Source organism: Microtus ochrogaster, chromosome 7 (genome assembly GCF_000317375.1).
Source record: "Microtus ochrogaster isolate Prairie Vole_2 chromosome 7, MicOch1.0, whole genome shotgun sequence".
Taxonomy (NCBI): domain Eukaryota; kingdom Metazoa; phylum Chordata; class Mammalia; order Rodentia; family Cricetidae; genus Microtus; species Microtus ochrogaster.
In genome coordinates, this window is record NC_022014.1 from 29,468,166 (window position 1) to 29,481,041 (window position 12,876).

At 47.7% G+C, this 12,876-nt stretch overlaps 1 protein-coding gene across 7 annotated transcripts in view; it reads left to right on the top strand.

Annotated features, from left to right (window-relative positions):
- The first annotated feature begins 124 nt into the window (after positions 1-124).
- Cntrob (centrobin, centriole duplication and spindle assembly protein) overlaps positions 125-12,876 on the top strand; it is a 23,461-nt gene continuing 10,709 nt past the window's right edge. The window contains exons 1-10 of one of the 7 annotated variants that reach the window (XM_026780949.1): positions 125-1,193; positions 1,924-2,008; positions 2,203-2,287; positions 2,681-2,837; positions 3,677-3,793; positions 4,095-4,211; positions 4,518-4,616; positions 7,470-7,706; positions 8,012-8,158; positions 11,705-11,838. In XM_026780949.1, the coding sequence (XP_026636750.1) occupies positions 912-1,193; positions 1,924-2,008; positions 2,203-2,287; positions 2,681-2,837; positions 3,677-3,793; positions 4,095-4,211; positions 4,518-4,616; positions 7,470-7,706; positions 8,012-8,158; positions 11,705-11,838 (1,460 nt within the window). In that variant the 5' untranslated portion in view covers positions 125-911. Of the gene's footprint in view, positions 1,194-1,923; positions 2,013-2,202; positions 2,288-2,680; positions 2,838-3,676; positions 3,794-4,094; positions 4,212-4,517; positions 4,617-7,469; positions 7,707-8,011; positions 8,159-11,704; positions 11,839-12,876 lie in introns of those variants that run through there. The other 6 variants (XM_026780950.1, XM_026780953.1, XM_026780951.1 and 3 more) reach the window with 6 other exon arrangements.

Genomic DNA, 12,876 nt, shown 5'->3' on the forward strand with positions numbered 1-12,876 from the left:
TCCCTGCGCACCGACGCCACGCGCATGCGCGGCCAGGCCTCTGAAGCCCTGGGAGGTGTGGGGAAGCGTGGTCTCGCGGGCGCGTGACGTAACTCGTGGGAGGCGGAGTTGTAGGCGGTGGGCGGGAGGTTGCCAACGGTTTTGAGAGCTGAGTGTTGCGTCTGGAAGGGGGAGCTGGTCTTTGGTTTTTCTCTGTCGAGGTTTTTGGGTGGGGGACAGCTCTCTTCATAACTAGGGGCCGACATGTTCAGAGCAGTCAGAACCAGGTGGTCGCGGTAGAGGATCCCATGCGGGCCGTGCGGGTTGGGGGGCGGCGTGTTTTCTAGAACCTTTTATAGAGCTGTCTTAGGGTAGGCTAGAGAAGATTCTTGCGGACCTCTGCTGTGGCTTTCTTTCCATGCAGGGTTGGAGGGGAAATCCAAGGGAGTCGATTCTGGGTGGAACAGGTGAAGTAGGGGCGGGAGGGTGGTGTGACAATGAAGTCTTGCTTCTTTCTGCACTAAAACCAGTTGAGGGACAAACATTGGGCCCGATTTGGTTTGGGGTCTGTGTTTGCACATTTTGAGTGTGAAAAAGAACTATCCAGTTAGCTGTTGCCGAAGCTGATCCGCCGCCTCCAGCACTCCGGTTAGGAAGGAACTTTAGCGGTGCCCTTGCCCAGCGGGTCTTCTGTCCACCACCTCGAAAGTCCTGTACATCCGCTTTATGCGACTTCCAGAAGGGATGTCTTTGCCCTCTCCATGGCCCCTGGAGCCAGTGAACACTCCTCTAACCAGAAAGCCCTGATACCCTTATTTACTGAGGCTCCACCACGGGGTCTTCTTACAAACCTCCCTTCTCGGTAAACTTATCCACAAGTTCAGTCAGGAGTTCCCAGTTTACTGCTGTGTCCAGTTGTATCTTCACTGCACATGGCTACAGCAGCTCCCAGCCCCAGTTCACCTCTCCGGCCGGAGGACCTCCTGAGCGATTCATCAGAGCCTCCCGGGTTGAACCAGGTGTCCTCTGAGGTCACCTCCCAGCTCTATACCTCTTTGCATCTCAGCCGACAGGCGGAGGCGACAGCCCGAGCTCAGCTCTATTTAGCTTCTGCCTCCTCGCCTCCTAATGAGGGCATAGACAGCTTGGCTCAAGAACTGAGCCGCAGCTTGTCAGTTGGACTGGAGAACAACCTGAAGAAAAAGGTGAGAGAGGTATGTCTTGGAGATCCGGGTATTAGAGAGCATTAGCTCTGGTGCTTCAGGTTAAGCTTTGCTGTGGCTTGAATCTATTATTAGATGTAAATTATCTCCTAAGTACACAGGTTTTCTTGCTCTCATCTCCTAGAAGATGTGTTTGAGGGAATGGCATGAAACAACAGATTGAGAAATTGCCATGGTTTCTAGTGTTTTGTTTTTACGTGGTCAGACATCTGCACTGTAGAGTAGTTGGTGCCCTGGAAGTGGAGATTAGGTTTCTTGTACTCAAGTGAGAGCCGGAGCAATTTAAGGACAGCAGCAAAATATGTAAAGGTCCTCTCAGCTCAAACATTTCAGTGTGTGGCATACGAGTCATTAAACATGCGTGTTCTAGAGAAGGCAGTTGTACCAGTGGGAAAGGTACCCTGATCGGCAGATAGGGTAGGTCTTCCCGGATTGGAATCAGTAGGGATGCTGCGCCAGGCTTCGATCAAGGCCTTTGCTCTACAGTTGACAGCAGTACCCCCCAACTTTGTGTGCTGGCTGCTGCTTTATTCACTGGCTCTCCTTTCCGGCTTCTGTAAACGTTTGGGGTTTGGGTTCAAGGTTAAGATCTTTTTTGTTGTGTCTAACTGCTTTCCTCAATTTTCTAAGGCCTATTTGGAAATTCTTCCCTGGAAGTGTGTAGACTATAGATTACACGGGTTAAATGTGACTTTTGTGGGCTTTGCTTTTTCTCCCCTAGGATGGGTCCAAGCATATCTTTGAGATGGAAAGTGTTCGGGGTCAGCTCCAGACCATGCTCCATACCTCACGTGATACTGCCTATCGTAAGTCGGCCCCTGCCTTAGAATCCTGGAGGAAAGCTGAGGTGTAGGGGCAGGAGACGGGCCTCTGAGGCAAGACTCGAGACAAGAGAAAGCACCCATTCTCTGGGAAGGGGTTTGGGGAGTGGAGGCCCACTTTTCTTCAAATGGCCTCTGTTCCTACTTGATCCTTACTTTGGGGTCTCTTGGGCTGCAAGCAGGGGATCCCCTCATTCCAGGAGCTGGCTCAGAGAGACAGGAAGAGGACTCCTTTGACAGTGACAGCACGGCTACCTTGCTTAAGTGAGTGCTCCTTGGAGGGTCCCTGGCCTTGGAGTTCTTGTGGCTCCCTTGCTTTGTTCCACCCCTCATTCCCAGAAGCTCGCCCTGAGTTCTCATCTTTTTCTGTCTATTCCGTCTGGAACCCGAGCTGTCTAGTACTTAGCGCTCTCTATCCTTAGCCCATCTTCCCCTTGAAGAATATTCTTGTTTCTGCTGTTATTAGCCCTCATTCTAGGAGCTGTGATACGGAGGAAGGAACATCAGGAGCCGATCACAGGCCTCTGTGCTGCTGATGGCTCTACTTAGCTTTAGCTTTATGTTTTTGGGCAAGTCCTGATGTATCAAATACCACAGTAGGATCAGTGAGTCTCAAAGGTTTTCCCAGTTTTGACATTCTCTATCTGTTTTGCTCAGCACCCGGCCGCTGCAAGACCTCTCTCCAGCCAGCTCAGCCCAGGCACTGGAAGAGCTGTTTCCCCGCTATACCAGCCTTCGACCAGGGCCCCCCACCAACCCCCCAGATTTTCAGGGACTGAGAGATGCGCTGGACTCAGAACTTACACGCCGCAAGGTGAGAAGCAAAGGCTTCCTTCTCTAGAAATCAGGAGCCTTGAGTGGAAAAGTGGGCATGAGGGTTTGTAAACCTGAAGGCTGGGTCTTCAGCAAGGCCCTCAGTGACTGTCCTGTGTAGTGTGTGCCGCCTTCTCTGTAGGGAATCATCAGATCCCTGACTCCCTCCATCAGCTTATCACTCAAACACATCTTGTTGGTTCTTCCCTTTAAATCTGAGCTCTTCAAAGGTCAGTACTTGTCCTATTCAGCACTGGCTCTCTAAGGCCTAGAATACGCCTAACACAGAGAGAAACCCCCTGTTTGTCGAACGGTCAGGAACGTCATTGGCTTACACAGAGCTCTAGAGCTATGCCGTGGTGCTCTTCCCTCCATGGCTGTCTGCCTTCATGTCTGGGGGACAGAGAGATGAACAGCAATGAAGAAAAGGCAGCGTCACTGGTTGTCAGTTTTGGAACTCTCCTCATCATTTTAAATGCTGAGCTATGAATGAAAGGCTTTCTGCTTTGTGATCAGTGAGCTCCTTAGAGCAGGAGTAACGTCCCACACTTTACAGTGTAGGCTGCTGCTACACCTCTGCCAAATGGTTTAAAGGAAATCCAGGAAAGGGAAGAGCGTGGAAGTTAACAACCATTTCCTGAGCTAGTAGAAGAAAGTGTTTGGAGGTCTTGGTTCTTAAGGTTACTGCTCCAAAATTCCTGATTCTTTCTTTTCAGACAGTTCTGTTTTGGGGATCCAAGCTTCCTGCCTCTAGCCCATTGCTCCTTACAGATCTGAACTGTCTGGTGCTGTATCAGAATAAGAACGAGCAGCACCCACAGATCTCATGTTTCTTTCCAGCATTGTGAGCGCCACATCCAGGGCCTGCAGTCTCGTGTGCTAGAGTTGCAACAACAGCTAGCGGTGGCTGTGGCTGCTGACCGAAAGAAAGATATCATGATTGAACAACTAGATAAGGTGACAGAGTAGCGAGCATCGGTGGGTCTCCCCATGGAGGGCACTGTGAAGGTATAAATGGAGTGGTGGGATCTCGTTATATAGTCTTCCTTTGAGCTTTTAGTGGCCATCCCTGCTCAGCCTCCTAAGTGCTGGGATTACAGGTATGAACTATCATACTCTGCTTAACCACTGAGTATGCATGCTAACAGCAGGGAGAGATGGGCAGGTTTTCTGACTTGGGAGAAGGATGTGGCTAATGACTTATAGAAAAGAGGGCAAAAGACAATTCTGAAATTCCATTTTACTTGCCTTTCTTGAGACCCTGGCTCGAGTGGTCGAGGGTTGGAATCGGCATGAGGCTGAGCGGACAGAGGTGCTGCGGGGACTTCAGGAGGAGCGCCAGGTAGCAGAACTCACCAGAAGCAAGCAGCAGGAGGTGCGTGACTGGCCCATGTGGCACTAGAGCCTAGGTCTTAGATGTCTAGATGGGGAGAAATGGCTTTGGTATTAGGGTTCCCAAAAGTCTGGCCTCTGATTGTAGTTGCCGATCTCCCTCCCTTCCCCCCTTTCCTCTATTACTGCATACACTGTCAGATTTACCTTAGAGGTGGCTTCCCGGTTTCCCTTCATACCATCTTCTCTTTGGTTAGTTAACACTGCGGCTTCAAGTTTACATTGTTTGTTATTTCTGAAGTAGAGGCATTTTCCTCATTTTCATTGTTCTGTTTTTCTCTCCTGAAAGACAGTAGCCCGGCTGGAACAAAGCCTGTCTGAGGCCATGGAAGCCCTGAACCGTGAGCAGGAGGGCACTAGACTGCAGCAGAGGGAAAGAGAGGCACTGGTGAGAAGGCAGCTGGCTGGCTGCAGTGGAGGAGGTGATCGTGTCTAGGGGCCTGTGGGTTGTCTGCGTGATCCAGAGGAATGTACAGTTGAGTAGCCCAGGGCAGTGCTGCTCAGGTGCATCCTCAGAACACAGTTCTGCTGGCATCTGCTAGATAGTCTACTGAAAGCAGCCGTGCCGCCAGGCCAATTGGAGAGACTGAAATTATATCCTTACTAAAACAGTAAACCCATCTGAGGACCTGGGTGTGGTGTCTCAGGTCTTTAATCTTAGCACTCTGGAGGTAGAGAGAGGCAGATGGATCTCTATGAGTCTGAGGCCAGCCTGGTCTATATAGAGAATTCCAGGCCAGCCAGGACTATATAGTAAGACCCTATCTCCAAATACACACTCACTCACTCACTCTCTTTCTCTTTCTCTCTCTCTCTCTCTCTCTCTCACACACACACACACACACACATTCCCTAGAACACTTCCCCCACTTTTTAAAAATAATTTATTTTATGTGCATTGGTATGAATGAGTGTGTCAGAACCCTTGGAACTAGAGTTATAAACAGTTGTGGGCCGTCATGCTGGGAATTGAACCCTAGTCCTCTGGAAGATCAACCAGTGTTCTTAACTGCTGAGCCATCTCTCCAGCCCCATTCCCCCCACTTTTAATAGCTAGAGGACCCTGGAGTCTTAGAGCCTTACACATGGTAGACAAAAGTTCTACTGCTGAGCTACACTCTCAATTTCTTACCCCTGAGACTTAACAGATACGTTGTGGGTTTCAGGAATTTTCTAGGTGATTTTGTTCAGTCAGGTATGGAACTCTGATCTAGGTTACATAGCCTAAAACAGTGTAGGATGAGACTCATTCGGGACTCCTAGAGCTGGAGGGGTCACGTGAATACCTGTGTGAGTTAGTAGCCAGCCTTGGAACGTGTTGCTTTCATGATACATGCTTGCTACATGCAGATGGGTACTTGTGTTCTTACCAACTACGTCTGACAGTGCGGGTGGTGGAGCCCCTCTGCCAGCTTCTGAGGAGGCTGGACTGTTTTGGTTTTTTTGATAATGACAGTGATAGCTGTTCATTAAGTACTCGCTAGGTGCCAGACACTGCTAAATGCTTTATATACACTTTTTACTCTAGTCCTCACAAGGCAATGTGCTTATCTTTTACAGATAATGGTGTGTATCTGAGGACACACAGTATACTGGGCATGGTGGGATATACCTGTAATCACAACAGCACATTTGGGAGGCTAAGGCAAGAGGGTCTTGAGTTTAAACTCAGCCTGGCTATGTAGCCAAACTGACTCAAAAACCACATAGTAAACACACATGAAAAGTAGGATTCAGGCTGAAATTTGAACCCAGGTCTACCTAATATACTTATTATTTTTATCTAAAGAAATGTCAGCCAGGCACACACCTTTAATCCCAGCACTTGGGAGGCAGAGGTAGACAGATCTCTGTGGGTTTAAGACTAGCCTGGTCTACCTGCTTCCAGGACATCTAGAGCTACATAATAAAATTCTGTCTGAAAAGAAAATCAAAATTGTATTGAAGATTTCATAAGAAGCAGGGTGTTTGTATCACACACTCACAGCCCACAATACATTGTCTTCTCTTGGCCTTGTGTTCCCTTTACAAGCTGCATGAGGTCTTCCAGCTCCTTCCACACACACCTGCATTAGTGTACTCAGTCTCTCGGGGTGGAAAGCTGCTGACTGTGGCCTTATGTAAGTTTCTCTCAAGCTGTGAGGCTACACGCCAGGAGCAATGTGCTGGGCAGGCTATTTCTGGCTGTGAGCAGGTAACTTCTAATAGCACCCTCACTTGGTAAAGGCAAGGTGTGTCTGCTTTTAAAGTAGAATATCTTTCATTTATTCTTTACCAGTCTTGCACATATAAACAATGTCTTGATAAATGCACCTCAAATCCTCACGCTCCCCCAGAGGGCCTTCAGTATGTCTCCTTCATGTTCTCCTTTTCTTTGGGGATAGCCCACTTAGTCCATTTGGCGCTACCTTTTTAGCTGCTGCCTGATCTCATTGGCTTGATTACCCACAGATCTTCTGCAGGTAACCATAACTGCTGTGCTCATGAGTGCAATTGCCATTCCATGCATTCTTCCTGACGTTTCCTGAGCCTTGGGAGGGGGTTGATAAAGATAGAGATGCCTCCATTTAGGGCTGAGCCCTTAGTAGTCACTTGTTTGTAATAGTGTTGCCAGTTGTTTCCGAATTGAGTGCTTCCCATAGCAGAGTGAGTGAACCTTCTCTGACCAAGGTTGAGAGCTCAACAAACCTGTGTGTTTGAACATGAATTTAAAATTTTTATTTTATGTGTGTGGGTGTTTTGTCTGCATATATGTCTGTGCACTATGTGCATGCCTGGTACTCACAGAGGCCAGAAGAGGGCTTCAGTCCCCCTGGAATTGTAGTTACAGACAATTGTGAGCCACCTTGTGAATCCTGGTAATTGAACCTGGATTCTCTGGAAGAGCAGCTGATGCTCTTAGCCACTAAGCTGTCTCTCCAACCCTTCAACATAAATATTTAGAGGACATTTTGACATCATGTTCATTTAACAAGACAGTAGTAGTAGCTACCCACCCCCTCCCACCCCCATATTTGTCAAGCTTTGCATTTCTGCTAGGTTTAAAGTATCAGGTGTGCACTCACTCCTGTGGAGCAGTGGCATGGATTTCTTACCCACTGTATTAAAATCCTGTGAATGAGTCAGCTGTTACGTTTTTAGTGACCGTAATTCTTGACACTCACATTGTATGGGGATGGTTTGTCAGGTTGCTGGTCTTTGAGGACATGCTAAAGAAATTGGCTTTCTCCTGGGGCCTTAGGAAGAAGAAAGGCAAGCCCTGACTCTGAGGTTGGAGGTGGAGCAGCAGCAGTGCCGGGCCCTCCAGGAGGAGCGGGATGAGGCTCGGGCTGGGCAGCTCAATGAGCGCTGCAAGCTGGAGGCCCTTCAAGTTGCTCTAGAACAAGAAAGGCAGGCCTGGACCCAGCAGGAGCACAAGCTGAAGGAACACCTTCGGGCTCTGCAAGAGGAAGGCCAGACTCAGCTGGAAAAAGAGAAGGTAGAAGTGGCAATTGGAAGAGCAGGGAAGTGGAAGCATGGATTGGGGAAAATTACTAACTAGGATGAGATGACAGAATATGGAGGTTAACAGGGAACAAGGACAGAGCATCAAGAGTTTTGTGTGGAAGTTGAGGACCAGTGGGAAGGTCTGGGGGCAACAGGTACATGGCAGGCCAAAGAGTGACAATAAACAGGGATGGGGAAACAGGACAGATGGGAGGAGCAAGAGATGGAGTGTGACTTGGGATCCATAGCCCGGAATTGGGAGGTGAGGCACGCCCTGAGACTGGATTTCCTTTTTAGGGGAACAGCCAGAGGGAGGCCCAGGCAGCTCGGGAGGCCCAGCAGCAGTTGGTCCAGCTGCAGTCTGAGGTGCGGCGGCTGGAAGGGGAGCTGGACACAGTCCGGAGAGAGAGAGATGCACTGCAGCTGGAGATGAGCTTGGTTCAGGTGAGCAGCAGGTTCTTAGGGGGTTTCTGTAGTTGGAAAAGCAGGTCTGAGCACATACCGCAACTTCTGGGAATTGTGGAAGACTTGCCCATCGCAGGTATTTGGGACTTACCATGGTTAGTTTGGTAATACTGTCTTAGACTCTACTGTTTCCTCACTGAAGGACAGTTTCCCACAGTGTGGGCTACCTTACTGTTACTTTTAGACCACCCTGGTTTAAATCTGGGATACCTTATACTGTTGTCATATAGTCCACCCTGACCTCAGCGTCCCCTTACACTGCCCTTAAAGAGATGATAGAGACTCACCTGCTGTGTGTGCTGACTGAGCAGTTGGAAGCTTTGGTCAGACCTGACTCCAGTTGGTAATGATCTGCTTTGTATTTATCATTACTTTGTTTATCTTTTTAAAATATATAATTTGTTTTTATTTTTTGTTCATTAGTATTTTACCTGCGTGTATGACTGTGTGTGGGTGTCAGAAGCCCTGGAACTGGAGTTACAGACAGGTGTGAGCTGGGTGCTGGGAATTGAGCCCCGGTCCCCTGGAAAGCAACCAGTGCTCTCAACCACTGAACCATCTCTCTAACCCCTACTTTTTATCTTTAAAAATTTTTATTTATCATTATATATGTGGTATATGTGGTATGTGGGGGGGGTAAGTATGCACATGTGTAGAGGTCAGAGAACAACTTTTTCCTTCCTTTGAGTTTTTGGGATTGAACCTAGGTTTTTAGGGTTATATGCTAAATATTTTTTATCTACTAAGCCATCTAACCAGCCCAGTTTCTACCAACACCTCTGAGTTGGGAAATTCCGGTAATAGCTCATAACATGGCACAAAATAGTACCAAAAACTGTTAGGTACAACTAGATTGAAAACAGTTTTCAGCCGGGCGATGGTAGCGCATGCCTTTAATCCCAGCACTCGGGAGGCAGAGGCAGGCGGATCTCTGTGAGTTCGAGACCAGCCTGGTATACAGAGCTAGTTCCAAGGACAGGCTCCAAAGCCACAGAGAAACCCTGTCTCGAAAAAACCAAAAAAAAAAAAAAAAAAAAAAAAAAAAAAAAAAAAGAAAAAAAAAGAAAAAGAAAACAGTTTTCAGTAATTCCAGCTAATTAGAAGGCTGAGGCAGGAGGATCTCAAGGTCTAGCCCAGCCTGGGTTACAGTGTTAATGTGAATTCAAGGATGGCCTAGACAACTTATGAAATCCTGTCTCCAAAAGTAAAAGGTTGGCTAGGACATAGCTTGGTGGTAGAGCATATACTCAGCATATATGAGGCCCTGGGTTCAACTCCACCCAGTACTGGTTAAAACAACAGCCAAAATCCTTTCTGGAGCTGGAGAGATGGCTGGGCAGTTAAGAGCACTGGCTAATTTTCAAAGGAACCCAGGCTTGACTTTCAGCACTCTTGTGACAGCTGACAGCTATCTGTAATTCCAGTTCTAAGGGATCCAACACCCTTTTGTGGTCTCTTTGTGGACCAGGCTCCAGCACGGTACACAGACATATCTGCAAGCAAATCATTACACATTCAAAAAGACCCTTGCCTAACTAGCGCTGATATCTTAGGTTCTCTTTAGTGAGACGCTGACCGTGGGGCATGGCTAGCCTTCTGCCAAGGACCAGGAATAGGTATTTTGACTCTGTGGATAGTGTGATCTCAGTTGTAACTGCTCTACCACTATAACACACTGCAGCGATAGCACCTGAGTAGGTGGGTATGGCTATCTCCTGGTCAGACTTCATTACAGGAAGCACACAGTGGGGACTAATTGAGTTCGCCGATCCCTGGAATGGTGGAAACGTTTGGAGAGAAGTGTGTCTCTGTCATGGGGAGACACGACATTGAAGGACTCTGGAGGACCACTGTGGGCCTCTGTATTAATGTGTAAAATGGGTGCCAAGGGGCAATGGTTGAGTTCTGAGAGCAAGTTAAAAAATACAATTAATGACCAGTCAGAGGAAGCAAACAAGCAAGAATGGGCTTAGGTGTGTCATCAGGGAGAGGTGCCACTGAGGTGGGGAATCTAGTGTGTACACCTCTGTTGGGGTGAAGTTTTGGGGTACATGAGTTATTTTGTTTTTATTTTTTTAGACAGGGTCTTGCTATGTAGAGGTTGGCTGGCCTTATCCAATGCCTCAGATACCCAAGTGCTGGAATTGAGGCATGAGCCACAAACCTGGTTTGGGTATATGGGTTTACAGCTTGGAAAGAAGATAAGATGAAAGATTTGGGCATTAAGAAATGTAATAAATGCTGGGCATTGGTGGCGCACGCCTTTAATCCCAGCACTCAGGAGGCAGAGGCAGGTGGGTCTCGGTGAGTTCGAGGCCAGCGTAGTCTACAAAGTGAATTCCAGGACTGGCTCCAAAGCTACACAGAGAAGCCCTGTCTCAAAAAGCAAACAAACAAATGAACAAACAAAAGCACAATAACAAAGTAGTAAAAACCATGCCTAGAGGCAAAAACTTATTATAAACACTTAGAATAATCTGTCTTGAATGTTAGCAGATAGAAGGGAGATGGAAGGGTGGGACCAAAGCAGTCGGAGGCAGAGCAGTCAGCCAAGACTCAGAATGGGAGCAGAGAGGTTCTGCAGAGGAAAAACCGTTTAGCAGAGCTTTGGCTTAGGGGTCAGGAGTTGCAGTGACATCATAAAAGACACAGATGGTGAAATAGCCAGTGTGGGATTAGAACTGAGCTCTTTGCAAGTGAAGTAGCCATCAGATGCCAGTAGCTGGAGGAGAGAGAGGGAAGAAAATGGAGCCAGCAGTTGTAGACTGAATGCCTCTGGGGTTCAGGTAGAGGTAATACATGTATTAGCACAGACACATATGCAGATTGCCCTAACATTTCATTGTGTTAATATATCTGTTTTTTTTCTGTCCAATGCCATTTTCACTTTTGTGTGTATATTTGATGTGTCTTATGGTTCAATAAAGAAAGGGACTCCGGGGCTGGAGAGATGGCTCAGTGGTTAAGAGCATTGCCTGCTCTTCCAAAGGTCCTGAGTTCAATTCCCAGCAACCACATGGTGGCTCACAACCATCTGTAATGAGGTCTGGTGCCCTCTTCTGGCCTGCAGGCATACACACAGACAGAATATTGTATACATAATAAATAAATAAATATTAAAAAAAGAAAGAAAGAAAGAAAGAAAGAAAGAAAGAAAGAAAGGGACTCCGGGCGGTTTTGGCACACACCTTTAATCTGAGCACTTGGGAGGCAGAGGCAGGCGGATCTTTGTGAGTTCAAGGCCAACCTGGTCTACAAGAGCTAGTTCCGGAGAAGTTCCAAAGCTACAGAGAAACCCTGTCTCGAAAAACCAAAATAAATAAATAAATAAACAAATAAAAAAAAAAGAAAGAAAGAAAGAAAGGGAACCTGTGTCACACTCTGAGGCAGATTTCCTGTTTTTCATCCTTATGATGGACGCAGGGTTGTTGTTGCTAGTTTTGCTTAATTTTCTACCGCTTAGAGGAGTAAGGGAGTAAGCTCAAACAGAATTGAGCTGACAGTCCCCTCTTCTTTTACTCCAAGGCCCGGTATGAGAGCCAGCGGATCCAGATGGAGTCAGAGCTGGCTGTACAGCTGGAGCAGCGGGTGACCGAGCGCTTGGCAGAGGCTCATGAGAGCAGCCTGCGGCAGGCCGCCTCCCTAAGGGACCATCACAGGTACTTGAACTTAGGAGAGAAGTGTTTCTATGGCAGCAGCAAATGTTATTAGCTTCCTGCCCATGTGCTCAGAGCCTTTTACCCTCATCCAGTGTGACTCCCAGCATACTTTGAGTCCCTCCTCTAAGATCTTAGTCCCTCTTGGAAGAGTTCCATGAAGTGCTTATAGAGAGGCTTACAGGATTTCTCCCATAAGGCATAGCCCTTAGCTGGCACTGGGGACAGGACAGTGCTGAAGTGTGTTGTCCACAGCGGCATGTGATGAGCCTCCTTCCCATCCCAGCCTCCTCTCACCCCAGCCCTTATCCATGTGCTCTAGAAGAGCTTCTTTCTGTTTGTATTGGTTGTTTTTGACACAGGGCCTCACTATGTAGACCATACTGGCCATGAATTCACAGAAGTCTGCCTTCTCCTGAGTGCTGGGATTAGAGGCGTGTGAACACAGCACTAGGTGGAAATGCTTTCTAGTATGTCATTTTCAATTGGGCATAGATTACAGTCCTGTAATCCCAGTTTGGGTGGCTGAGGCAGGAGGATTGTAAATTTGAGATGAGCCTCAGCTACATAGTGAGATTCTGTCTCAAACAAACCAAACCAAACTGATTAGCTGATCTATTGATTTCCCATAAATCCCTACTGCAGCGTTGCTCCTGGGAAGACATTCTGTAGCGTCAGCTTTGTTCTTACCTGTCCTTTTTCTGTGACTGGGCCAGTTGATTGCAGCTGTCTCCCTCACCTGAACCCACAGGAATAAGGGTCCCTAAAGGTCCAGAGTTGAGTGGGAAGACGAGGGATGAAAAATGAAAAAAGAAGCAGCAGCTGGGACCAGCAGGTCTCGCCTAAGTTGATGACTTAGTCCAAGCAAGTTTATTAAGACGTACAGCATCTCTGGGTGGGGGTGGTACACGCCTTTAATCTCAGCACCCAGGAAGCAGAGGCAGGTGGATCTCTGAATTTGAAGCCAACCTGGTCTACAGAGTAAGTTCCAGGACAGCTGGGGCTACACAAAGAAACCCTGTCCAAAAAAAAAAAAAAAAA